Genomic DNA, 26430 nt, shown 5'->3' with positions numbered 1-26430 from the left:
TGGACAAGAACCATATTTATTTCACTGACACAGAATTGCACTGATGGTTGATTCTACACACCGGGGACAGGCAGCAGCAGGGCCCCACGGGCTGGGCCAGGCTGCTGGGGGCAGAATTCACACAGAGAAATCTGTTTCTTCCAGGGGCTGATTGGTCTGCAGGACGGGGCTCTACGCAGTCAGGCTCCTGCTCCCGACGCCAGGAATCTCCCACCCCAATCAAGTATAGAAACATTAAATAAGTATATACAGAACCTCTTGGGGTGGGCTGGAACAGGCTGAATGCAAGAGGGCTCAGCCCATTTTTACTTTAGATGTCTAGAAAGAAAAAAGAAAGGTTAGGTTGTGGCTCACAAACCCCAGCTCAGCACCCCAGTCCGACCCAAGCACCCTGGGACCATCCAGAAGCTGCAGACAGCTTATCAGTCCCACTGGTAAGACATGAGCATCACACACAAAGGTGTGCCCAAGGTGACACTCTGGTGACAGAGGGGCCATCAGAAGAGTTCAGAATGTTGCAATTAGGCACATTATGCTATGGGAAGAGCTGTGCCACCCCAAACCTTGTAAGCATCCTCCCCATCCCAATGCAAAAGATTGTGCTGCAACCCAGGTGTGTCTCCCTGGGGCTGGAGAGCATCCAGGGTGACAGCACCTTGTGCTCACGTAGGCCTGGTGGCCTCAGGCAGCAGGTACCTGCAGGATAGCAACGATGACCCCAAACAGCCCTATGGCACTGCCAAAGATTTCCACAATCAGGATCTTGACGAAGAGGCTGGCATTCTGGGCATCAGCCAGGGCAGCCCCGCTGCCCACGATGCCCACACACACCCCACAGAAGAGATTGCAGAAACCCACGGTCAGACCAGCTCCAAACATGGAGAAACCTGTGAGAGAGGAACACTGCAAGAGCAAGGTGTAACCCCCTTTCACCTGCACCCAGGACATGCTGCAGAAGCTCTACCTTGAGGTGACAGAAGACCTGGAGCTGCCAAGCCCCAGCAACGCACTGTTTGGGAAGCAGGACTACTCTGAGGTGTGCCCCAGCTCTGACAGTGCCAGGCCACTGCTCCACCCAGGGGAGGAGCAGTGCTGCTGCTGGGAAGCACAGTCCACTGGGTGCAGGACCTCGAGAAGGTAAGTACACAGCTGCCTTTTGGCAGAAGAGTCACATGTGCTTCAGACACCAGCAGCAGACTATGGTAGGTCAGAAGTGGGGGTCAAGATGTGGCAGTGCTCACAGACACAGCACCAGGAACCCAGCAGTCCTTACCTGCGTGGTAGTTCCTGGCTCCAATCTCTTCTGGGGTGACTCCACTGAAAGGCTGAGAGAAAGCACAGGACCTGGGTTAGTGACAAGTCTGTGGTCTCTGGAGAAGGTACCTGTCCCCAATACAGCATGAGGCAGCCACATTTTGGCCAGAGCCGGTCCCTGACTCCACATCAGGCTGGCTTCATGGCATTTGCCTTGTGTGTGCTCTCCCAACCCTCTCTTCATCACAGACAAGGATCAGTACACAGACCACCAGTCCAAGGGCTCCCAAAGGCACAACAGTGTTCAAGTCTCCACAGGGCTACCCCTCATAACACTGGCCCATGACCAGCTGCCCATCCCCACCACAGCCCTGAGGCTGGTGCAGGGATGGCAAGGCAGCGCAGGTGCTCCATACCTCAGCCATGTTGCTGATGACTATTGCCATGATGATCCCGTAGATGGCCACGGCCTCGCAGAAAATGATGCTGTGGGAGAAAGGCAAAGCCTGAGCACAGTGTTTTGGTCAGTCTGACCAGTGTCCCCGGAGAAAGACCCCATCTTGAGGATCCCTCCATAGCCAGATGGGAAGCTACTCAATGCTTTCCTTTCAAACTAGGGGGAGCTGCCAAACACAAAGGCTGGATGCTGGTTCTGCTGTGGCACCTGAGTAAGCTGCAAGGATCCTATTGGAAGCAGGCCTAGGAAGCCCTGCCCTTCACCAGCCTGTTTCTGCTTCTTCTGGAAGGGCTGTGCAATGAGAACCCTTGCCTAGGCAGGATGTGTGATCTCAGGGTGTTTGTTTTGAACACACTGGGCTCATTCACAGCGTGATACCACACAGTGACCCTTCAAAGCAGCACTCTGGCTCCTTTAGGGCTCTTTGTTTTGAAAGCAAACAACATCAGCAGCTCAGCAAGGAATAGTCTGCCAGCAGCACCAGAACTAATTCCAGGTCTGTGCTTACCTCACCAGATTCTTTGTTTTGATCCGCGGGGCTTTGACTCCACCACCAATGATGCTGGAACCTGTGATGTAAATCCCCCTGTAGCAGACAAGGGAGGTTGGTGGAAGGTTGGGCACTAACAGAATTCTATACAGAAACCTGGATCTTTCAGCTGAGCAAAGAATCAGGTATGAAGCTGGGAGACACTGAGCACTCAGTCCAGCCACTCCCGGCATATGATTGGCCCCAGGCTGCACCAACACCAGCAGAACTGCTGGGGCACAAGAGCCACCACTGGACAGCCCAGGCCCAGGGGTACAGCTTCCAGAGACTTTCCTGTCTTTCCACTGCTACTGTTGCCTGTGGGCTGGTCCACCCAGACCCCCAGCAGCTTAGCAGTTCAGCCCCACTGCTATGGTGACCCACAGCCCTATATGTACACAGTGTTCCATCCTGCTCTGCTGTGGGAAAAGTGCAGTGTATACACAGCCACCAAGGTGGGACAGCAGGAGAATGCTGAAGAGCCAGTCCCACTCACCAGGCAGCTCCCACCACAGACAGGGAGATGGCCAAGCCAATACCCAGGTTGGACCACATGTAGGGAGAGGTCTCCGTCAGAAACCTGGAGAGGAAGAAGTCCTGAGTTAGCACAGAGGCTGAGCCCCATAGTCACACCACCAAAACAGGTACCTCTCCACCAAGTTATGAAGTCCAAGATGGGGTGGGCAGCTAGACATGAGAACCTTTCTCTGCCAGCCAGAAACACAGGATCCTCACCTGCATGGATCAAGATCTTCCTCCCAAACCCTCACTGTGAAGTGGAAGCTTCAGAGACAAGGAGGGCAGAGCAGCAATAGCTGCACCAGGACCTCATACAGAGCCAGCCACAGGAACACATGGGACGCATCCATCCCACCTCCCGGGGAGCAGAGGCCCTGCTCACTGTAGCTCCTGTTCTCCTGTGATGCAGTGACCACTGCCCATCACTCAAAAGCAAGTGCTGCTCCTGGGAGGCACTGCCAGCACCACCTGCCTCCTCAGACAGCCCTGAGGATGCTCGCGTTTACAGGGAACTCACCAAGCCACATCGAAGCGGAAGCCCAGGTCAAATATTGTGTAGCAGATCCCTGGAAAGCAAGAACAAGATGGAAACCTCCAGGGAGGCACCAGGTGGATCCAGCACTGCCAGATCCTCTCCCACCTGCGAAGCCCGAGGCAAAGACCCAGCACAGTGCAGCATCAAGGAAGGTTACTGGGAAGACTGGCTCAGGCATGCAGAGCTGTGGGGCAAGATGTGCCCTCCAAATCCTACCCCCATGATCCCAACACTTCCACATCAGCACAGGACAGACAGTCTGGGCCTATGATACTGTCAGACCCCATGCCAATCTTGCCCAGAAGATGATCATGGTTGTTCTCACTCTCATTTTCTATTCTCTGGTCCTGCTGAGCACCACAGACCATGCTGAGCTACAGGGTCTAAAGGGCAATCCTTAGCCCTGTGCCCTGGCATGCCCCACCATGCCTCTCCAATGGCTCAGCTCTGTTGGAGAACCACAGTTCCAGGGCTGTGAGCTCTTCCCTGCCACAGGAGGGAAAGAGGAGTGAGGCTGTGCCCTGAGTGACCATCACATGCTGCTACATCACCATCCCATCAGTGTTTGTGCTGCTTCCCAGGTGCACATCAACACAAGAAGCTCCAGCTTTCCTCCAAGATCCCCTTTCCAAGGCTGAGGGTTCAAGACATAACTATTGTCCTCAGCATTTTCACCAGAGTAATTTCCAGATTAATTTATAATCCAACACAGGCAGGAGACAACAAGTAGTGCCCTGAGAAACTCAGAAAAGCCCTTCCTTTCCAATGTACTCATCTCCCACCAGGAACCACAGCCAGGAGTCACATCCCTGCACAGCCCAGGCATGTGCAGAGGTGCTTGCACCGAAACCCTGCCTTACTCTGAGCTCCTGAGTAGGAAACATGGCTGCAGACCAGAAGAGACACTTGCTCTTTTTTGGAAAAGGGAGAGTGACCTAGCCCTAAGGAACAGATAAGCACAGGCATCATGGCACTGTGTGCTCCACGCCAGACAGACGGTGAAGGGACAGCTCTATCATATCTGACTGTAACCAGTCAGTGTCTGTGTGATGCTGATCCCGCATATGGTTGTGAAAAGAGGAAATGGGAGACTTCTGAAATACTCAAATACAGCAAAGAGGTCACTGCACATGTCCCACTGCTCCCTTCCACCCCAGAGTTGCTACTCTGGAAGTAGGGGTGATGGCAGTGTGCCCAGCAGAAATATGGGGGTAAGACCATGGCCCCCAGGTTGGAGAAGCCCTTCCCTGAGCGCTGCCAAGACCTGCAGGACAATCCATCCCACTGGAAGGCCTTAGCACTGCAGATCCCTTGCAGCAGGGATGATCCCTTTATTCTTATGTGCTCAGCCCTCCATGTACAGCTCAGGTCTCAGCACCCCACTCACTCAAGGGAGCACACAAGCACTGTCAGGCAAACCAGTGAGCCCCATAATGGGAGGTGGTAACACTGGTCACTCTTTCTGCCACAGATTTGGGGTGCCTTCCTCCCTGTAGTGACACACAAGAATGAAGAATGGTGCCACCACAGCCAGGGAAAAAAGAGGAAAGCCACAGCCCAGCCTTCAACCAGCCTGGCAACCTTCAAGGACGATCTCTAGTGCTGGGTCCAGCCAGTCTTTTACTTGTGTTTCGGCTTTGCTGCTTGGCTGTCAGAACAGGAACTGAACCCAGCCAGTCTCAGCTGCCTCCACTCCCCAGAAGTGGTAAAAAAGAGCTATAACCAGCTCAGGGCAGATCCTCAGGGCACCTTTCATCTTTTCAACAGCAGGTGTAACCTTAGATTCATATGCAAAAGAAACAGGGTAAAGGACACTCTCCTGTGAGCTCTGACTTGCAGCCCCAAAGCCAGGACAGAAGACAGGGCAGCAAAACTGGAGGATCACTGCTGCAACACTGTATGGAGCAAAACCACTTCCTGCTCATGGCCTTCCTCAAAAATGGACTGCAACAGGGCAGGGGAAATTAATAGCAACTGGGCTCAGCTTAGCCAGACTTTCCGACAGTCTCACAGTCACAGGGTGAATCTGCTCTAGTGTGAGGTATATGATTCAGAGAGTCCAGTGAGTTAACCCTAGGCCCACACTGGGTTCACCAGGCCCTGGAAACACGAGGGAGTGAGACACCCTTCACTTCAGACTCATTCTCTCCCCTCACCCAAACACTGAAGCAAGGGCCAAGGCTTCCCCAGCCTCTGCTGGGGACCAGGCTCCTCCTGCCTTTACCTCCCCTAACCTACGGAATCCAAGCATGATCCCTGACTGGCACCAGCACCCTCCTACTCTCGCACACAGAGAAGCAAATCAACTGCTAAAGGCAGACAGGCTCATAGCGCTGAAAGCTGCACGAGTTACACGGCACCGCCGGGGGCTCCGAGGAGCAGCCGCAAGCCCCGAGCGGTGATGCCCAGGCTGGGGAGCCCCCCAGCAGCACTCCCGGTCGTGCCGCAGACCACGGACCAGCCTGGGGAGCACCGCGGAAACCGGGGCCTGACAGCGCTGCACCCCTCAACGCCCGCCTTCCTTTCCCGCACCGAAGCCACCCTCCCAGCCCCTCTGCAGCAAGGGAGCGGCCAGCACGGGCACAGGCAGCGTCCCCTCGGGCCCGGAGACCCCTCCTGCCCCACGGCTCAGCCCCGCAGCGCGATCCCCTGACCCCCCTTCTCCGCGCCCTCCCCGCCCGGCGCTGACCGATGCCAAGCATTGTGGTCCAGAAGGCGAGGCCGAGCCCCGAGTAGAGTAGGGCGAGCCCCGTCATGGCGGCGGCGGCGGCGGCACCGGGCGGCGCGGCGGGAGCGGATCGGGCCGGGTCACCTGACCCGCGCGCCGCACGTGACCGGAACTGCAGCGCCCGGACGGAAGCGGGGGAACGCCACCGCTGCCACCGCACTCGCTTATTGGCTGCCTGGTTTGGCAGCTGTGGGGGAACTACATACACCATAATGCACCGCGATCATCACGCCTTTCCATTGGCTGCAGTCCCCTCTCGGCCTTTTGTGAGCGGGACTTCCGGGGCGGGGAAGGCAGAGCCGAGCTTCAATTGGGCAGCGCCGCGCCGCAGCCCGGAAGCGGGCGCAGGGTCCCGCGTGCCGCCATGGCCACGGCCTTCAGCAGCGATGGGGAGGCTGCGCTGCGGCGAGATTTGCGCGCGCCCGCGGCGGCGGCACCGCGGGGCGACCTCGACGGCTTCTACGAGATGGGCCGGGCCGCCGCCTTCGTACGGGATGGCGGGTTCCGCAAGGTGAGTGGGAACGAGGGTGGAGCCGGCCGGGGGCTGCGCGCCGCCCTCTCTCCCGGTGCCTCACAGGATTGTTGGCGTTGGAAGGGACCTCTGGAGATGATCCAGCCCAACTCCATTGCCAAGGCAGGGTCAGCAAGGCAGGTTGTACTGCAACGCGCATAGATCCGCTTGGAATGTGATGGAGACTCCAGGACTTCCCTGGGCAGCTGTTCCCGTGTTCTGCCACCCTCAGTGTAAAGAAGTCCTTCCTCATGTTAACATGAAACTTCTTTTGTCTTAGTTTAGGGACATTCCTCCTTCCTCTCTCCTGTTGCTAGGCTCCACTGAAAAGAGTCCGGCACTGACCTCTTGGCACCCATTTTTGAGATATTTATATGCTTTAATGAGCTCCTGTCCTCGTTCCAGGCAGGACAGGGTTAATTTTTGCAGTAGCCAGAAGGGGGCATGGCCACGACCCAGAGGATACTCCCATAATTTTCTGGGGCCAGGGAAGGAGTTCTTCCTGGGCCCTGTAGTGTGGCACGGTCAGGTATTGTCAGAGCCCTGCATCGAGCACTCGTGTGTGAATCGTTTATCTCTTGGACATTGTTATTAATAGCATTGCTCTTATTGTTATTTACTTTGCTGTTTCCAGTAACTTGCTCTGATCTTGACCTGTGATCTTTACCCTTTGTGCCTCTGATTCTCTGCTCCATCCTGCTGCAGGAGGAAGGGGCAGGGGGGACCAAGCAAATGGCAGCATGGCTTGGAGAGGCTCACTGGGAGCACTGAATTGGGGAGTATCATTCCTAAACCACAGCAGATCTCCTCTCAGTCTTCTCTTGTACAGACTAAATGGGCCCAGCTCCCACAGTCTCTCCTCACAAGAGAGATGCTCCAGACCCCTCATCATCTTTGTGGCCTCTGCTGTCCTTCTCTAGTAGCTCCTTGTCTTTTTTATACTGATAAGCCCAGAACTGGAGACAGTACTGCTGATGTGCCTCACCAGGGCCAAGTAGAAGGGCAGGATCATCACTCTCAATCTGCTGGCCACACTCTTCCCGTAGCACTCCAGGATCTCATTGGCCCTCCTGGCTGTAAGGGCCCTGCCAGTTCATTGTCAACTTGTCACCCACCAAGACTCCAGATCCCAGATCCTTATCTGCAGAACTGCTCTTTAGCAGGTCAGCCCCCAGCCTCCCTGGTAGTTGTTGGGGTTATTCCTCTCCCAGTGCAGTACCCTACACTTGCCCTTGTTAACCCTCATTAGGTTTCTCTCCAGCCTATCAAGGTCCTGCTGAATGCCACAGCCTTCAGGTGTATCAGCCACTCCCCCCAGTTTCATATCAGCAAACTTGCTGAGGGTATATTCTATCCATTCCATCTCCTTCTGTCTCTTCATCTCACCCTCCCAAGTGCCTCATTCCTGTTTGCCTCACCCTCTGTTCCTCTGTTCCCACCAGGTTGCTCTGCAGTTCCCTGACGAGCTCCTGGCAGACGCAGTGGAGGTGGCAGGGCAGATGGAGGCAGCGACCGGGGCCGAGATGTACGTGTTAGGAGACACCACGTACGGCAGGTCGGTGTGCGGCTGCCGAGGGTGTCCTGGGGCTCCCCTGCAGGCAGGAATGGGGCTGTGCCAGGGAGGAGGGAGAGCTCTGTGCTGCAGAGCCTCTCTGACACTGGGTTCTCCTCGCAGCTGCTGTGTGGATGAAGTGGCTGCCGAGCACGTGGGTGCCGAGGCAGTGCTGCACTATGGCCCAGCCTGCCTCAGCCCCTGCAGAAAGCTCCCGGTGCTGCACATCTTCGGGCAGCAGCCGCTGGACATCGGGCGCTGCGCAGGGGCGTTCCGGGAGCTCTACCCCGAGCAGCAGAGCTGCGTGGTGGTGCTGAGCGATGTGGTCTATGCCCATGCGATGGGTGAGTGCCTGGGATAGGGAGGGGGGCTCTGCTACTGCTCTGAGCTCTGCAGAGCTGCCAGCGTCAGACCAAGCAGGCATTCATTCCCAGACATTGGCAGCTTTGATTTCTGAATTCTCCCCTGATCTGCTGGACTTCTCCATGTCAAGACTATGGCCAAGTTTTGTTCTCCCTCCTCTTCCTTCAGGTGAGCTGGAGCAGCAGCTGTGCCCTGAGTATCCCAACGTCATCTTCTCCAGGCTGGTGTGTGGAGACCCTCCTGGCCCTGCAGTGCCTGGGGAGGAGCAGAAGTTTGGTCGCCAGTTCTTGGTGAAGGCTGCAGGAGGGTTGCAGGACTATGCCATGTTCTATGTGGGAGCTGAGGGCCTTACCCTCACCAACTTCATGCTGACCTGGAACTGCTGCCCTTTCAGCTCCTTCAACCCCATCACCGGCTGCGGCCGCCGTGAGACTCTCAATGTCAACCGGGCCCTGATGCGCCGCCTGTACCTGGTGGAGCGGGCCCGGGACGCCAGTGTGGTGGGCATCCTGGTGGGCACCCTTGGCGTGGCAGGCTACCTGACCGTGCTGCAGCACCTCCGGGAGCTGCTGAGCCGGGCTGGCAAGCGCAGCTACACACTGGCTGTGGGGAAGCCCAACCCTGCCAAGCTGGCCAACTTCCTGGAGGTGGACATCTTTGTCTTGGTGGCCTGTGCTCAGAACTCCCTCCTGGACTCCAGTGACTTCTACCGACCTGTTGTGACCCCCTATGAGCTGGAGCTGGCCTGCAACCCAGCCCGTGAGTGGACGGGGAACTACCTCACAGACTTCCAAGACCTGCTGCCAGGTAGTAGCTAGAGACAGCCACCTAACATCCTCCCAGGGCATATTCCACCCAGCTGCCCTGCCTGTAAGTTGTGGTTGCTCCAGGATAGATGGAGCAGGCTAATGGTCCCGTTCCCTGGCAGGTGCCTGTGCGCATGTTGAGCTCCCACCGGCCGTTCCTGCAGCAGAGGCTGTTCCTGATGTCTCATTGATCACAGGGAATATGCGTGCTACCCACCTCTGTGACCCCCCGACCTCTCAGCTGCCCCCCAGCACCACCCTGGCCTGCAGGGACCAGACCCGGGCACTCGCAGAGATCAGCCCTGCAGGTTTGTGTTGGTTTCATGGTAGGGCTGAGCCCTGGTGCAGGGGCAGTGCCACCTTCTTGCTCTCGGTAACAATTCCCTTTCTCCCCCCAGCCTCCTTCCTGGAGTCCCGCAGCTGGCGGGGCCTGGAGCAGCAGCTGGGACAGACCCCTGTCTCCAAGGCTGTGCAGGGCCGACGAGGGATTGCCATTGCCTATGAAGATGAAGGGTGTGAGCAGCCATGATTCAGCAGCATTGGCACCCAACCAGGAGCGGGGCCATGTGGGGGCCCAGGCATTGTGTCCCACTGGGTGCTGGACCTGCTGCCAGCTGGCATCTTGCTGGATGCAGTCTTGGGTCAGTAATACTGCAGTTGGAGAGCAGGAGTTGCATGTGTGTTCAGGAATGCCTGTGGCACTCTGAAACATGGCCAGGGCAGCACCAGGGCCAGGACAGACCCAGTCTCTGAGGGCTCCTCCATCCAGGGCAGCTTTGTCCCTATATGGAAGGGTCACAACTTTGCAAGAACTGACAGTGCTGGGGTTGAGGCTTTTGTGGACTACTTCTGCTAACTAAAGCTGAAGAGGATTTGTGAATGAACTGGTTTTTATAATAAAACATGGGCTGAGGAACACAGATGGGTGATACCCAAAGTGAAAAACGTTATCATGGTACCCACCTGGGGAGCAGAGCCCTGTGTGTCAGCTAAAACCAGCTGGAGAGAACAGAAAACCAGGCGTAGGACCTCCAACAGTGAAAGCACAGGCTAGGCTAGGGTCCTAAAGCAAGAGCAGGAGAACTCTGAGAAGAAACAAGCCCCTCAGCTGCTTTTATCAATGGAATGGGGTGCACACATCCTGTGCTGCAGGAAGGACCTCGTGTTTGGCAGGGGTGCAACCCAGGCCCCTCTCATGTGAGGCAGGGCTGTATATGCTTCACGCTGGGCAAGCAGGACAGACTGTTTTTTGCCATCCCTCCCAAAGCCAGGGAGACATGGAGGCTTGATTTAACCCCCTCCACTCGGTTCTTCCCCAGAGGGAAGAAGCAGGCAAGGTCTGAGCACTGCAATAATGACAGCCACAACATAGAAATATTCTTAATATAATTAGGTGCAGGGCCTCCCCCCTCCCAATCACACGTACAAATGAGCAGGGGAAACATTCCCCCCGCCCAGCCAGCCACTGCTGCAGGCACAGGGCGGTCTCCCCACTGCGGGGCACAGGCACCCACGGGGAAGGGCTGGCAGCCTGGGGATGGGGCAGCCCGTTCTGGGGCAGTTCTGCCCAGGCCTCCCCTGCCACCGCCTCCTGCAGCCAGCACTCCTGTTCCCTGCGAGGAGGGAGCATGCTGGGGGAAACAAAGATGCTGACACCAAGATGCGGCCACCAAATCTAGCTGAGGAGCGTCCCGAGTGGGTTAATTCTAGGTGGAGGGTTATTCTATGAGCCGTACTGCAGCAGGGCAGGGAGGATGGGGGGGCTTTTCCTTGTGGGGAAGAGCTGGTCCAGGCAAATTGTCCACGGTCCTGGCCAGGTGCTCAGTAGTCTGCTGTGTATTCTGTACCATGCAGCCCTCGGCACAACAAGGTGAACTCCTTCACCATCTCCTTCACTCGCCGCTTGTTCACACGCTCTCTGCTAAGACAGAGGGAGGGGACAAACATGAAGTAGGAGAGCTGCATGGGCCATGCAGCAGGGTCATTCCTGTGGGAAATGTGGGGGCACAGCTGCCAGGGCAAGTGGCACACAAACCTGAGGATCTGCTGGCTGAAGTTTTCTTTCTGCTCTGGAGTTACTCGGGCCGAGGGAAAGCCATCTTGCTGCATGGCCTCCTTGATCCAGATGTTCAGGAGGCTGAAGCAGTGCTTGTTCAAGGCAAAGAGGATTTCTGCAAAGTGATCCATGAGGCTGCGGGAAGCCTGGCCACCAATGCCCTGCCACAGAGCAAACAACATGCTGAGCCCACACTGTCACTCTCCCTGCTCCCACCCGTGCTGCTGGGCTCTCTGCCCCTGGCTCCATAGGGATGCTGCTTAGGAACAGCCCAGTGCTGCCTGGGGAGCCCATGGTCAGGGTCTCTCACCTCCAGCACTGCCTGCAGCAGCGCTTTGCCATTCTCATGCACGACCTGTCCCACCGGGGCGATCTCTCCACAGCGGGGCAGCAGCTCCGTCTGAAACACAGAGGCCAGGCTCATTCAGTGCCAGCACAGGCTCCACACTGCAGCACCCATGCCCAACCTCAGCCCCACTCCTGCCTTCCCAGCTCTCAAGACAGGACTCCACGATGGCATCATACTCACAAAAAAGCCACAGGATGCTTTGACTGTTGGGGCCTCAGGAAACTTGAGTGAAAGGACACCTGCAGGCAAAAATTGCTCAGGTTAGCAGCCAGAAAACCCCCTGGCCATCCCAAATCAGCCCTGTAGTCCCCAGCCCTTGGCTGTTTTGCACCCAGCTCTACAGGAGGAGCAGGCTGGCTTCTCCTCAGAGTGATCTGGAGCACATCTCCATGCCCATGGTACTCACCACACTGAAACACAGCTTTGACATCCAGGTTGCTACACAGGAAGAGATCCGGCTTCCTTTTCAGAGCCTGCAAGGCACACAGACAGGCAGCATGAACCCAGCGCTGCAGAGGCAGCCAGGAAGCCTTCAAGGAACCCGGTGCCCCAGACAGCCTCTGCCTGGACACACACTTACCTGAGCACACCCCCAGGAAAGGGCAGATTCATACAGTACAGCAGGAAACCATCACTTTACCCCTCCCCAGGTATATTATATTATTATATTCCCCAGAATATAATTCAAACAGCCAGGCAGTTTGCTATGCCCAGGATCCGCTGACCCCGGGACCTGAGGATAGGTGACACAGTGGTGTGCAGATACTCAGACACAGAGGGCTCCTGTCCCATCAGAGCAGATCAGGCAGCAGCACCGTTCCCAGGACAAGGGCAGCCATGCAGGGCTCAGCAGAGACCAGCCACCCATGTACTTTGCTCCTCTCTTGAAGGTGCTGGCATCCCTGGGGTCACAGCAACTGGTTGAAGCAGTAGCCCCAGACCGCGCTAAACGACAGTGAGATGCCAACATTTCTTGGCAGTTCCTGAGCAGCAAATCTGAGACCAAGCAAGCTTGGGTTTTTTTAATGCCACGCAGTGATTCCACCAGCCTCTGTGCGGTTCAGGCACTGCTGCTGGAGACACCCTGAGCTATGGTACCTTGTGCAATGACTCAGTCCCCCTGGTGCTGGCACTGAGCAGTTACTGGGTGGGAATGTTTCAGCCTGCACCCTCCACTCAATGCGAAGGGTTTCCGACCTGCCTCAGTGACCTCTGCTGTATTAGGCAGCCACATCCATACCCTGACCACCATACCCACTGCTGCAGAAAAGCACTGGGAATGGCAGCCATTCCTCCTGCCCTGCTGTCACTGCAACACCAGGGACAACAGCCATAGCACTAGAGCAGCCCTGCTGTGTGCCTGGAGCTCAGAAAGCAGCATACCAGGGCATGCAGCCCTTGGGCTGAGCTCTTTGTGGGGTCACTGCTGCTGTCTGAGCCTTCTCCCAGGGATAAAAGGAGGGACAACTCTCAGTCAGCAGCACCCAGGACACACAGCCATCTGCCCCTGTGGTCTCTACTTGGTGCAAAACAGATTTAATTCCCAATGTCTTCTCCAGAGAAAGTCCCTGGAGATCTTTCCAGATCTCCAGATTTGCAAGTGCAGAGCCATCTGCCCAGTGCAGATGCTGGAAAACAAAAAGCTGAGGAGCAGGCTTCAGAGCTACCCTATCTCCTTTCTGACCTTTTATATCACACACTGAAAAAGAAGATTCAGTTTTGGGCACTGAAGGCATCGCTGTACGAGGTGGAGATGGCACAATTGCAGGGACCTGCTCCCTGCTGGATACAAGCAGAGAGCTTCATGGGGCAACCAGGGGCCACGTTATACCTGTGTGTGTATATACAGGCTGTGCACCAACACCAGAAGGTGAACTGCTGGCTGAGCAATGGCTTAGCAACATATCCACTCATGGAGGCTGCTACTGTTCAGCTGGTCCCATACAGGACAAACACTTGCAAGAGATGTTAAAGTTCTAGCCCTGGGAGACTACCACTGCTGGGGCCCTACTGTGAGCTCTAGAGCAGGGACTATGAGCCTTTCCCCCAGCAGCATGTTGCTCAAGGGCAGCTGGCTTGTGTGCTAACCACCCAGCTGCAAGTTCCTCTACCCTGCCTATCCATGGGTTTTCACCTGAGTCCTGCATGCTACAAGTGTTCCATTTGGCACAAGTCTTCCAATGTGCTCAGGTTCCCACCTACCTGCAGGGTGCTTCTCCCAGCCAAACCAGACCCGCTGCAGAGCCCCCCCAAGTTCTCCTGCAGATTCACTGCAGCATCTGCTCCTCAATCCATCAGTGCCATGAGGAAAAGCATGTCAGTATTGGGACAGCTCCTTCCCATAGGACACTTTGCAGAGTGCAAGCCCAATGCAGACCTGGGTACATATGTGCATGTGTAATGTAAAGAGAGATGCTTTTTTACCCCCACAAGATGGGGCCCTGTGGAGCTTCTCCCATAAGAAAGTACCACCATGTAGGTCCAGCTACTCTTTCACAATAGCAGCTATGTCCAGCTACTCTTTCCTAGCACCAGGAACCCTGCTCCAGCTCTAGGACCTCTTCTTGCCAGCCCATCTTCCCTGTCTCCTGCCAGAGCACCTCTGCTACCATGGGGGTGGGTTTTTAAATGCTTTCAAATGTCCCCCCCTACTTCCTCTGCATGAGCAGCCAGAGATAGGCACTCGCTCTCCCAGAACTGTCCTGCAGGACACCATAGAGGGGACACTGGGTTCTCCACAGCAGCTCAGAGACCACCAAAGAGGCTCTTGTTCCCATTTCTTCCTAGGCAGACAGGCATGGAAGGGACACCCACTCCTCCAGTAGACAGAGGACAGTGAGGACTGCGCTGCCAGTTCCTGCAGTTCTCCAGAACACACAGCCTTAGTGTCCAGTATCCAGTCTCTTCCCAGACTCCACACCTGGCAGAGCAGAGCCTCTTGCTTTGAAAAGGGCACGTAAGGCTGGCCAGGCAGGAGCAGTGAGCCTCAGCAAGGGGATGCTGAACCCATACCCTCCATGGGGTTCTCTGAGTCTGGCTGGAGCAGGTGAGGTGGAGAGCTTAAGGACTCCTGCATGCAGCCTGGACCAGACCGTGAAGGGAGGGAGATGGGGATGAAGCTACCTGTGCTCGGGCAGGCACCATCTGTGCAATCACAGGAGGTCAATCCTACATCTTCTGCCCAGTGAGGCTCTGCACACCCAGACTGCCCCAAGGATCTGTCAGGAGAAGTCACCAAAACGCTCCCAGGGTCTGTGCAAGTGAGAAGCCCTGCTGGGTGGGGTGGATGAGGTGGAAAGGCAGGCTGGAGAGTCCCAAAATCCTACCTGCAATTGTGAGCACACATGGGATACCCACTGATTCCCCAACTTCAGAACCTGCCTCTTTCCTGCTTTTGCCAATGCAGACCTGGGTGCAAGCCCCAGCCCACCATGGCCATGTGGTCCTGGGCAGAGGTGCTCCAGCTGCATGGGTGGAGCTGAGCCCCGTGCCCTCCAGGATGCTCACCTTGGGCACTGCAGCAGCAATGCTCTGCACCCATCCCAGCATGCAGCAGAGGAAGGAGGGAATAGCTGAGAACAGGATGCTGGTACTGCTCTGTGCAACCTTTTGGCAGACTGGTTATTTTATCCTTAGCTTTGAGTAGTATGAGAACTTTGTCATCTGGTTTAAGCCAGCAGCTCCCATGATCAGCCAGCTGTCATCAACAGAGAATTGCCAATTGACACTGTGGCAAAAGGATAAGCTTCAACAACTGGGCAGTTCCAGGAGCTACAACCAAGCCCAAAGATAAAGTCAGCAGGAATCCTGTGACAGGGAGAGATGGTTTCCTGTGTGCTGGTGACAGAGCTGACATGCAGGCCTCATGAGCTTCTTCTGAGTTATCAGAAGGCAGGATAGTACTTGCTGGAAGAGAGGGCAGAAACAGTGCCTGCAAGGAAGAACTAGTCAAACTTGAAACAAAGGTGATCAACCACAAAAACAGATGGCCAGGGAAGTGGGAAGGTCTCCACCTTTACACTCTGGTTTCCAAATTCACTGCTGCTCCAGAAGATGCATTACTTTGCCAAAGGGTCTGCAGGCAGAGCAGGCTGGGTGAAAACACAGCTCTTGACACACAAAAATCTGAAGAGATCTGCAGTTCCCTCTGAGTTTAATCCTCCAATCTACAAATCTTCAAGAGCATCACTGCAGAGTATGGTCCTCTGGAAGAGGACAGGCTAGACCCATCTCTGCCATCAGACAGCTCTCAAAGTCCTGGAGCAAGGAGTCAGTCAGGGATGTTAAGGCCAATTCTTGAAGGGTTTTAAAGCAGCTCACTGAATCATCAGTCTATGAGACGTGTCAGGCCAAGGAAGAGGAAACCTTGAGTTCTATGCAGGAAGAGAGAAGACAGGGATGGGATCCTTTGGTCTCCATGGGGTTTCAGGAGTACAAAGCCCAGGAAAACAACAGGTCTTTAGTGGGTGGTGTCAGGCTGGCAGCATGATGTCAGATGTCTTACAGATGGAGAAGACACAGAGGTAGGAGCCTCTCAGCTGCTCCTGCAGAAGTGCCTCTGAAGGACATCTGGAGATCTGCACATAAGACAGGGCCAGCTGCCAGGACATTGACCCAGAATTGCCTGCAGATCCTGCCCACAAGGACAGTGTGTAACAGATTCCCAGCACCTTGGATGGGTGGTGTTTGGTCTCACAGTACACTCCATGGAAGTGCACCATGGTTGCACTTTTCTCTCTAAGAAAGCACAAATATTCTGTCCAGACACAGAGGAGGAACCCAAGCCAGAGAGAAATTCAGTATTTTCCAAAGAAACAGCAAGTAGCCTTGGGAGAGTCTTTCAGAGTCACTGAATGCCTTACACCCTGTCAGGATCACTTCCACCTACCCTCCAAGAGCAATGGGCTTGTTGGGTCCTTTCAAGAACTTCATGCAACAACAGCTCCCCACTTGATCTTCCAGTGCTTCCCTGCCCTCTTAGGAAGATTTGCTCCTGCCAGACCTGCATTCTTTACCATGATTTCCTCCGATTACTGATTGTCCTACTCACGTAGAACAGAAAAGGGTTTTTTACCTACAACTGGCACATTACCTTTCACACATTCCAAGACTCATGCAGCTTTGCAGGCTCCCATCAGCTTTTCCTCCCCACCATGTGTACAAGGTGGCCACCTTCCCAGATGCTTTTCTCTGTGGTCTCTGATACAAATCTACAGAATTGTTGTGCCCCAAACTAGGCACAGTGTTCAAATTGAGGTCCTGCTAGCAGTGAGGACACCACCAAAAATCTCATGCACAGACCCCATTTAACACTCTCCCATCATGTTCAAAACCTTTGTTAAAAGGTCACAGCTTCCAGAACCAAAAGCAGAGCAGAAGTCTGATAGCCTTGATTATATTACCTTTTTCAAAATGAAAAGCAGAGAAGAAAAGGCTGCAATATGGCTTTGAGATGCAATGGGTCTCAGCAGGCATCAAGGTGAGAACTGTGAGGAGAAGACCCTGCCTGGAGAAGGTCAGGTGCAGCCCTCTTGCCCACTCCAACCCTCAAGACCCACGGGAGGATCCGAGGAGTGTGACAGCTTCGCACCAGGACATGTCAGGCACCCTCCCGGGGCTGTCAGCAAGGGTAGGATGGCCACAGCTCTGAGAGGAGCCTAGGTGAGTGTTCCTGCACAGCCACTGGTCCAGCACGTGTGGTTAGAGGTCTCCCCATCACAGAAACAGAGCAGAAAGCAGCTCTGCCAGCCCCCCCCTCACCACAGACCCACCCTGTGGGTAGGAGGGCAGGGAACACGTATGTCTCTGACAAGGACACTGAGTACATCAAGGACATCAGGGCTTCTCCCTTAAGGGCCACGGGGGGCTGAGGAGCACACTGGGCAGGTGTATATACACACACAGCATAGCACTGGCCCTGCCTGCCCACTGCCAGCTGCAACACAAGTGCCAGCCCACGTGCCAGCCCGCAGCCCCTGCCACGTCAATGCCAACTGTCCCCATGCGCTGCTGAGCCAGCAGCTCCTGCCCAGGAACTGCCACCACCCGGACAGGCTGCTGGGGCAGGAGGCAATGTGGCACTTGCCAGACCCAGATGCCACCACAAGCACGTTGCTCAGAGCCAAACCCTGGCAGCTGCCTGCTCCTGAGGGCAAGGGCTTCCCCCCACTGGCCCCTGGGCAGGGCAGCCAGCTCAGCCTGTCCCCACTCCAGAGGACCCATCAGAGAGCAGGTAAATGGGTTGGAAAATATCCACTTAATGCTCTACTTTGTCTGTCACCCAAGGGTGACTGCAGCAGCAGCACCAAGCGCCCCATGCCAGCTTCAGCCCAGCAAGGGGGTGGGAGCTGGAGCTGCCTTGCAGAGGAGGGCACTGCCCTGGGGATGGTGTGAACCCAGAACTAAAGGAGAATGTTTTGTTTTCAACTTCCACGGAAACAGATGGAGAAACTCGATATTCAACTAAAAGGAAAAAAAACGTTGTCAACAGAAAGCTAAAAATAGGTTTAAATTGAATTAAAAAGAGAAAGAGAGAGAACAGAAAGTGAATGAATAAGAAACTAAAACACACCTGTGCCAGGAGTTGCATAAATGAATCAACAATATCAGGATGATCCCTGGGCCCTAAAATATAATAAAGATGTAACTTAAGAGAAAAATCATACAAACAGCAACTCAACATCATATAGTTATGTGATACAGAAAGAATTTACAAGTGAAAACAGGAGTGTAAGGGAGGAGGGGTGTGTGGGGAAGGGGATGGGCAACATGAGCAGCTTGAAGCAAGTTAAAGAAACAAAACATACAAAAAATCATGAAACTTGGAGAACCCAAGAACAAAAAGAAACTGCAAAGGAAAGGGTCTAAAGCCCCAGGGTCTCCAGCTAGCACCTGGGTGCTGCAGAGCCAAGGAGGAGATCTTCATTTCCTTGGGGAGGAAGAGAAGGAGGAGCAGGGGCTAGCTGAGCACCATCTCCACAAGGAGAATTATAGCTTTTGCACTCTGGGGACTGAGCAGGTGTCTTCAGAGCACTGTTTGGTCCTGGAAGGTAACTGCAAGTGAACGCCAACACCTGAGCAAATGCTTGACAGACCTGGCTGGGCTCAGGCGTGCACATGCTTGTCACCAGCATCAGCTGCTCAGGAGACCCTGGCACAGACACCCTCCCACCCCATTCCTAGATGCTCTCCAGGAGAGTGAGTCCAGGACCCTCCTGGAGGTCTCCTCCAGCATCCTCATGGGAGAGAGCAGCTCAGTGCCCAGAGATCTCCGTGCCAGCACCACTCACCCTGCCTTGGCATCTGATTGTGCACACTCACTTCTTGGCCCTTGCAGGCTCAGGCATGCCCCTCTTCTCCTGCCACACGTGGGCTCAGCAGGAGAGGCTCACCCTGCTCACCCACCCAAGGCGTCAGTCCTGGGCACATGCCAAGCTGAACAGCCACTTGCCTAAGCAAAGTTCACATCAAAGTGTTGGCACAGCTCAGGCTCTGTCCCCTCCCTTTTCCTCCTGCAGACGTGCCTGCTGCTGCCTGGAGGCATCACCAGCTCTCCAGCTCTGAGGAAAAGGGTTCCAGCATAGACACATCCCCATGCCACTGGCACGAGTGGGAACCTGATATCCGAGAAAGCCTGGCTTGCTCATCACTGACCCCAGTGACACCTCAGCACAGTGGGATTTGCTTGGACCGTGGTGTGATGATGAAACAGGGCTCCTCAAGTCTCCTCCCACCTCCCTAGAGAGCTCTGAGCCTTCAGCTGGGGGACAGCATCACCATACCTGGCACCCGGCACTCAGCAGTGAGCAAAGGATAAGACCCCTTGAGGGCTGCATGTGGTAATGCTAAAGGACAAGATCCAGCAGCTCCAATGTACATTAGACTCTGTCACAGGGCACGTCACAAAGATACTGAGGGGAGCCATGGTGCAAAGGAGCTTGTTCTAACCCCATTTGCTTTTTGTAGGGTGGGCACTGAGCCAAAGAGGGGCCCCTGCCCTGCAGGAGTACACCAGCATCCTCAGCATCACAGCAGGGACTCGGTGGCCACCAGTGACTCTGAAAAAGTAATTTCCCAGCTGTTCACACACACATTGTCCTGCTCATATGAGGACTTGATTTCAGGCCACTACAAGCAGCAGTGGTCCCTGGAGAAGCCCTGAGATCTTCCTGAGGGCATAGCCTCCCAGCCAAGCTGGACTGCCGTTCCAGTTTGACCATTGCTGCATGTGATATCCAGCTTGGGCTGCTGTAACAGAGGCCCAGAGCACCCAGGGATTTCCTGCTTCTGTTGCCTGCAGGGAAGGTACCCACCTTCCAGGGGTTGGGATGAATCCAAGAAACAGAGATGGCCCCAATTAGTTTGGCTAGGAGTGAAAGCAGCCAGAAAGACGCCTCCAGATTCCATGCATGCAAAAGCCTGACAGCCCCAGCACGAAGACGGGCTAACCCTACGTACCTTGCTGGAACAGGGTCAGTGTGACTGAGGTAACGAGCAAGAAGAGGGCCTTGATGGGAGGGAAGTGGGCAGGCTCATGGGCAAAGATGTGAACCAGCTGCAAAAAAGAGAGAAGGATTGAAGCTTCTGCTGGCCCTGCACATCCCCAGCCTCCCAAGCACAGTTCCATACCTGCCGGGTGAGTTCAATGGCAGAGACCTGGGGTATGGTGCTGTACATCTGCCCCAGCATCTCACACAGCTGAGGCACCATGGGGGCAAAATCATCCAGGAGGGTCTTCACAGACTTCTCAAATATGGCACAGACAGACTGTGGGAAAAGAGGGATTGCATGAGCAATGGGCATCAGGAGACCTCTCCCAGGGCTTAATGGATGGGTCCCAGGGGAGCAAAGAGCTGGCAATGGGGACAGGAACCAGCCAAGCAAAGAGCTCAGACCTGCTCTGGTACTAGTGGCCTGCCCTGCAGCAAGGATACTCCCAGTGACCAGGAAACACCCCTCCCACTGCAGCAGGAAGGCTCCCCAGGGGCCAGGAAAAACGGCTGGTGTGAGGTTGCACATGGGCATTACTGGACTGAACAAACTGGACAAGCACCAGATTATACAGGTCCAGTTCAGAACAGAGCTGTTCTCATAGGGAACACAGGTTGGGTAGATCATATCTCCCTGCTCATGGCAGGACCTCAGTTACTGGAGAGAAGCAGAGCTGATGGAAGAACAGGACAGACAAGAATGACTTGATGCTGCTGGTGACAGCAAGCAGCACTGGTCCAGAAAACCCAGCAAGACATTCTTCTCACAGGCCATCACCCAGAGTTTGTCCTTTGCTGTCCCCCACTCAGGTCAGCAAGGACAGGCAGAGCTGCAGGCAGTATACAGGTGAAGCCTGGTTACCTCTACCACCTGGGCATCATTCAGCCACTTGCTGAGAACCTTCTGTATGAGCTGGAAGACTTGCTGCAGAACCACCACCACCTATAAGGAATGAAAGACACTGAAGAGAATTGGCCGCCATGGCACTGGGAAGGAGATATTCAAGACTAAGCATGGCCTGGACTCAAACCTTCAGGCACCATCCCTCTCAAAGCTTTTTTCTGAAACAGCCTGGCACAGCTCACAGTTGGCAGGTAGCACCCAGGCCATCCTCCAGAGCAGCATCTATCCAAGAGGCATCCAAGAGGCAAGTCACCTCTGTCCACCTCAGAGTGGTGGGATGAGCTGAAGGAGCTATTTTAGCTGGAATAGACTAGCACTACCCTCTTGCTGGCACATGGTGCAATCCCCATTAATCCCCCTCTCCTGCAGTGAGTTGTGAGGCTTTGGCCAGTGACAGAGAACATGGAGCTATCGCTCTACTCACTGGGTTGGGTCCTTGCTGCACTGGCAGTTTTTTGACCTCGGTGCTTTCATGGTCGTCATCATGGTGGCTGATGTCTAGGGTGGTGAAGAGGTTGGAAAGCAGGCCCAGGATGTGGATGATGGCCAGCTTGTTGGAGGGATTGGGCTGCCAGGGAAAATAAAGCCAAAGTATGACACAGACTGCACTACTCAATCATAGTCATGTCTTTGGGATGCTGAGGAACTAGAACTGCAGAGGCAAAGTGCCAGAGAGGGGTTCCCTGCACTGCACTTTCCCTTGAGCCCATGTTTAAGAGTGCTGCTTCAGCACAGCAGCCCCAGGGCTACAGCCAGCAGGAGAAACCACTTCTGGATGGAAGCAGCACACAGGCACTCACCGTTTCATCAGCCAGCTTTTCCAGCTGCTGGATGTAGGGGGTGATCAGGGAATGCAGGTTCTTCAGGATCTCCTCCACTTGCAGTGCAGAAAGCAGGAATCCAAGAGCCTGCATCAGCCACATGCACTGGCTTGTCTGGGACAGAGAAGACACAACAGGGCAGGTCACTGCCTAGCCCACAGCCTGTGCTCTGACAGCTGCCAAGGTGCCAGCTGGGTGTGCTGCAGCTCCTGAGCTGCTCTATCTGGGTCCCTCTAGGTGCATCTCACTGCAGGAGAGGGGAATAGCTCCCTAACAGCTTCTGTTCTCAGGGAACAGGAGTTCTGGCTTCAGCACACCTGGTCTCTTCCCAGCACCTGCCAAGGAAAGACCAGTTGGTGTCCAGAGATCTCCAGGCTGGCATCACTCACCTTAACTTGTCACATTGTCCTCTGCACAGACTGTCTTAGCCACCCCGTCCTAGTCACAGGCAAGGCTGGGGCTCAGCTCCTACACTTAGCTCCCTTCTTTCTCCTGAAAACATGTCTGTCATCTTGGTATCCTTGGGTTTGGAGAGACTGGGAACTGCTAGAGTTAAGCCTCCTCCCCCTCCCTCTCTAGGGGACATACCCTCCCAGCACAACCCCAGCCCTCAACCCCAGTGTGGGTGAAGTGAAGCCCAGCAGTGCAGCAAAACGCAGCCAGCAGATTCTCCTCATCCTGCACCCCATGGATGCAGTGCTCAGCTCTCCTCTGGGGACAGCTTTGTGTCTTCAGCTGAGCATGACTAAGTGGGCATGGGGAGCAAGAACCAGCAGAGGTGTGAGTTAGCCTCTCTTACCTTGTGAATCTGCTTCATCAACACCTCCTGTAAAGGGGAAAGGGAGAGGAAAAGAGGAGAGTAAGTGCTGCAGAAAGGCCCTTCCCTTCCAGGAGGCAGGACTGACAACAGGAGGTAGGACTGACACAGGAGGTCAAGACAACTAACACCAGTGTGGGCACAGACAAACATCATGTGCTACAGGCAAGAACTAAAATTCTTGTTCCTTGTTCACTCAGCCACCCAGCAAGGGGAGTTCCTGGCTTGGACAGCTCTGCAGCAGGATTGCTAAAGGAGTCAACCTCAGCCAGGGTTTCCTTATTCCAGCGCCAGTGTTCCCCAGACTCTAAAAGCAGAGATGCTTTTAAGAGCACTTCACCTCTGTGCTCCCATGTATATCCTGGCAGCTTGCCTGCCCAAGTCCAGCCCTTCTCCTAGTGCCTCGGGACTCTGAGCCCCATCTGGCCCAAATTCTGAGAGTCAAGGGGGAGCATGAGATAAGCTGCCCCAGCACTGCAGGGATCAGCTCAGTCTGCAAGGAGAGGCTTCAACACCAGAGCACTGACCCCCAAGATGCCCAGAGCGGCACTACACTAGCAGTGTGGCAGGTGCACAGCTGGCAGGCTGCTGCTCCCAACAAGGCAAAAAGAAAGCCAGAGGGAGGGACAGACACCCATTTGCAACCCCAGCAGACCTGTTGGCAGTTGTGTCTGTCACTGGCTGCCATTTCTGCATTCACAGCAGGATACAGGGCCTGCCACATGAGTTTACTAGCCTACGAACAAAACAGGCAAGAAATCTCCTGCACCAAGATGCCCTGAGCTGCTCCTTTGTCCCTCTGCCCTGATCCTTACAAAGGAAAAGGTGTGCACAGAGCACATCCCAGGTCACAACCACACATCCACCTGCATCCAGCTCCTACCTGTGACACAGCGACAATGTTGGCAGCATAAGGTGGCAGGTCGTACTTGCACTCTCGGCAGATCTTTTTCAGGGTGGAGACACTGGAGATGGAGAGCTCAGGGTTGCCCAAGGCTTGGAGCACCAGTGGTAACACGTTGTTAATCATGACAGGGTGATCAGCCAGCCACTCAGACAGAGACCCTGAATACACAGATGGGATCAGACTGCAGGACTGCACCACAGTTCTGCACGGTTCTTGCTCTCTGCATTCTGCAATGCCCAGGTTTGATTTCACCACTGGTACTGCTGGGCAGATGTGGTCTCAGGGGGTTTCCCTCCCCAGCCCAGCCCGCTCACCGATGGTGAACATGACGGTGTCAGCAAGCTGCACGTTGCTGATGCTGATCCGGGGAATGAGGCCGATCAGTCCCGGCACCACATCGGAGTAGTTTACATCGATGGTCTCAGCAATGGACTGGAAGCCATAGAGCAAGGCCTCTGTGTGCTGCCAGGGTGGGAGAGGCACTGTCAGAGCCACGCACTGACCACTGATGCCCAACCCTGCCCCAGCTCCAGGCACCAGCTCAGCACCCCCACAGCAGCAGAAGAGGCTGATCCCTTGGCAGGACTAAGGACAGGGAAGCAGAAGACTTATTCCTCTCCACAGCAGACCCCAGAGAGCCTGTATGTGAGCTGGCAAGGTGGTAGCTGTCAGCCTGGCACCTGGGTCCCTCTGCTCACCTGCCACGTGGACGGCTGCTCCGTGTTGGTCAGGAGACGTCCCAGTTTGTCATAGAGGCTGCTCAGGAGCTCAGCGCCCAGCATCTCATACACGTACATCAGTGTGTCAGAGATGTCCACCCTGCAGAGAACATGGGTGTCTCCAAATGCTGTCCCCAACCCATGCAGAGAGCTCCGTGTGTGGACACATCACTTTCTCTCCTGCTGCCAAGTACGGCACAGGCACTGCTCATACAAGCAGTGTCTGTCCCAACCAATGGAGTGATCCTATGGCCTCTTGGGCAGGGTAACTGGTGCTGTGCCAAAATGTTGCCAAATGAGCCAAACCAGCTCATTTTCACATTACCACCACAGCCAAAACAGCTCTTGATGGAAGGAATTTCCTCTGTGTCCCTCCTTGGCTCATCATATAGCACCCAATCTCCAGGGTGGCAGAATGCTGCCCCTGCATCCTCACCTGCCTGACAAGCAAATCCAAATCTCCCACTTGTACCTGTATATCCGAAACTGCTCCTTCTCATCTGAAGACCAAAAGCCATACTCCTCATCAGAGGGGAACTGGGCTTTGTGCAGCAGCACGTCCACCAGCTGGAAGTAGACAGGCCTGTAGACCTGCTGGTACACCGCCTGCTTGTCTGGCTCAAAGGAGAGGATATCATCCTGGAGGCAAGAGGAGGAACAAATACATCAGGTATTGCAGGGAAAGGAAAATAGAGCTAATAGGCCTGCTGCACAGGGGACTCAGGCACATCTCCCAGGGCCGGTGGGACCTGTCACACCTTGGAAGGCTGCATTTCCAGCTCCCTAAGATCCACTTGATGCTGTGTCCTTCTGCAATGGCAGCATTATCTGGAGGCAAGATGCCAGAAGCCCCAGAAGCTTTGTTTATAGGGAGCATTGTTATAGGGAGTGCCAGTGTCCTGCTATGTCCTATCCTTGAGAGCACAGCTACACTAGGAGCATGCATGCCTCAGACTTCTGTGAGTGAGCTGACTGAGCACAGCAGCCTCCTGCATGCACATGTAATCTCAGACCCATCTGGAGAAGCAGCAAGAGGTCGTGGGAGCCTCAGCCTGGCCTCATGCAGCAGAGGAGCTGCTGGCACGGCACTGACTTCACTCCCCTCCCTGCCCACGCTCAGCCATGCCACACTGGATTGCGGAGGAATGGAGCTGAGGGATGAAAGAGAGCTAAAAATAGAGCACAATGTGGCAGGGCTGCTCTGCTGATCCAGGGAACACTGACCCTGGGAGAGGGACCCCACACTGGGCAGCCACTAGAGCCATGCTCTCGTTCCTGTCTGCTGCAGGCATGCAGCAAGGAGCTAAACAACCAGGTCTGCGCTGGAAAGAAAAAAAAAAAATTAACATGAACTTTTAATTAGTTTTGTTACTGAGCCCCTTAAAGGACAGCTCTCACTTCTAAGGAGGACTGGTGGCAGAAAGAGCCAGCTACAAGCCAGCATTTCCTAGGTATGTGCCCTGCCCTAGCTGCAAGTGCAGGGCAAGAAGTGGGGACATTAGAAATCCCTGTGACCAGTTAAATCCAGGCCAGACCCCAGTCCCCATGCACTGGTGCCTCTGGCCCTGCCTGGAGGGCAGAGTCCAGGCACGCTACCCACAATAGCCACTGACCTGCAGTGTGTACCAGAAGGTGAGGGTCAAGGAGCTGGTGGTTTCGTTGACAGGGTAGTGTCCAGGGATGCCAGTACAGAACATGATCATGTTGACCAGGGCCAGGAAACTCTGCCAGTGCTCCACCTGGTCCAGGAGGGCTCTGGGAAGCAGAGAGCATGGTCAGAGTGGCAACTCTGCTATAAGCCCAACTCCTCTGCCCCGACATACGTCACTGGGTGCAGGATAGGCCCTGGACAAAGCAGCATGTGGGGAACAGCAGGCTGCTCCAAGCTCACTCCCCCTCCCAGGGCCCATCCCCAGCACACACCGGGAGTGGTTCTCCCCCAGGGCCACAGCGATGCGGCAGATTCCGTGCGACGTCTCCATGTCCCCGCTCTGCACTGCCTGGCGCAGCTGCTCCTGGAGCCCCAGCACGGGCGGGATGAGCTTCAGGAGGGTGTTCACGTACCTGCAAGCACAGCCTGAATCAGTGCCAGCATCACCAGCCATCATGGGCTG

General features: G+C 55.1%; 3 protein-coding genes across 6 annotated transcripts in view; 1 reads left to right on the top strand and 2 right to left on the bottom strand.

Moving 5' to 3' along the window:
* ATP6V0B (ATPase H+ transporting V0 subunit b) lies at window positions 1-6149 on the bottom strand. Its single transcript, XM_056498235.1, has 8 exons — window positions 5984-6149; window positions 3277-3325; window positions 2737-2820; window positions 2220-2297; window positions 1671-1740; window positions 1274-1325; window positions 697-887; window positions 1-318 (listed from the first exon to the last, which is right to left on the bottom strand). Exons 1-8 carry the CDS (start codon window positions 6048-6050, stop codon window positions 295-297), a joined length of 615 nt encoding a protein of 204 aa, XP_056354210.1. The 5' UTR covers window positions 6051-6149; the 3' UTR covers window positions 1-294.
* Window positions 6150-6342: 193 nt separating this feature from the next.
* On the top strand, window positions 6343-10172 carry DPH2 (diphthamide biosynthesis 2). Of its 3 annotated transcripts, none has more exons than XM_056496995.1 (6): window positions 6343-6533; window positions 7976-8088; window positions 8209-8429; window positions 8617-9255; window positions 9377-9562; window positions 9653-10172. In XM_056496995.1, the coding sequence occupies exons 1-6, from the start codon at window positions 6387-6389 to the stop codon at window positions 9781-9783; spliced, it is 1437 nt and encodes a 478-aa protein (XP_056352970.1). In that variant the 5' UTR covers window positions 6343-6386; the 3' UTR covers window positions 9784-10172. The 3 variants fall into 3 exon arrangements, with proteins under 3 accessions (XP_056352970.1, XP_056352971.1, XP_056352972.1); XM_056496996.1 differs by having other exon boundaries at window positions 6361-6533; window positions 7976-8058; XM_056496997.1 differs by lacking the exon at window positions 8209-8429 and having other exon boundaries at window positions 6361-6533; window positions 7976-8058.
* Window positions 10173-10623: 451 nt separating this feature from the next.
* Window positions 10624-26430, bottom strand: part of IPO13 (importin 13) — a 30263-nt gene continuing 14456 nt past the window's right edge. Inside the window, exons 3-20 of one of the 2 annotated variants that reach the window (XM_056496993.1) lie at window positions 26240-26380; window positions 25930-26071; window positions 24789-24955; window positions 24296-24416; window positions 23912-24059; window positions 23574-23755; window positions 22673-22699; window positions 21853-21987; window positions 21477-21620; window positions 21011-21091; window positions 20288-20425; window positions 20117-20213; window positions 18231-18283; window positions 12066-12132; window positions 11840-11898; window positions 11621-11710; window positions 11290-11471; window positions 10624-11175 (exon numbers count right to left, since the gene is read on the bottom strand). In XM_056496993.1, the coding sequence (XP_056352968.1) occupies window positions 11076-11175; window positions 11290-11471; window positions 11621-11710; window positions 11840-11898; window positions 12066-12132; window positions 18231-18283; window positions 20117-20213; window positions 20288-20425; window positions 21011-21091; window positions 21477-21620; window positions 21853-21987; window positions 22673-22699; window positions 23574-23755; window positions 23912-24059; window positions 24296-24416; window positions 24789-24955; window positions 25930-26071; window positions 26240-26380 (2074 nt within the window). In that variant the 3' untranslated portion in view covers window positions 10624-11075. The remainder of the gene's footprint in view (window positions 11176-11289; window positions 11472-11620; window positions 11711-11839; window positions 11899-12065; window positions 12133-18230; window positions 18284-20116; window positions 20214-20287; window positions 20426-21010; window positions 21092-21476; window positions 21621-21852; window positions 21988-22672; window positions 22700-23573; window positions 23756-23911; window positions 24060-24295; window positions 24417-24788; window positions 24956-25929; window positions 26072-26239; window positions 26381-26430) is intronic. The other variant, XM_056496994.1, reaches the window with a different exon arrangement.

This window comes from Oenanthe melanoleuca, chromosome 8 (genome assembly GCF_029582105.1).
Source record: "Oenanthe melanoleuca isolate GR-GAL-2019-014 chromosome 8, OMel1.0, whole genome shotgun sequence".
Taxonomy (NCBI): Eukaryota; Metazoa; Chordata; class Aves; order Passeriformes; family Muscicapidae; genus Oenanthe; species Oenanthe melanoleuca.
Note: the sequence above shows the minus strand (reverse complement) of the source record. Positions and strands in the feature narration are given on the sequence as shown.

Coding starts and splice junctions, on each gene's coding strand:
- ATP6V0B (XM_056498235.1), bottom strand. CDS start 6,050: ATGACGGGGCTCGCCCTACTCTACTCGGGGCTCGGCCTCGCCTTCTGG. Junction 3,326..5,983: donor GACCACAATGCTTGGCATCG/GTCAGCGCCGGG, acceptor CTTGCTTTCCAG/GGATCTGCTACACAATATTT. Junction 1,326..1,670: donor TCATCAGCAACATGGCTGAG/GTATGGAGCACC, acceptor GCTTTCTCTCAG/CCTTTCAGTGGAGTCACCCC.
- DPH2 (XM_056496995.1), top strand. CDS start 6,387: ATGGCCACGGCCTTCAGCAGCGATGGGGAGGCTGCGCTGCGGCGAGAT. Junction 6,534..7,975: donor GGGATGGCGGGTTCCGCAAG/GTGAGTGGGAAC, acceptor TGTTCCCACCAG/GTTGCTCTGCAGTTCCCTGA. Junction 9,256..9,376: donor CTTCCAAGACCTGCTGCCAG/GTAGTAGCTAGA, acceptor GTTCCCTGGCAG/GTGCCTGTGCGCATGTTGAG.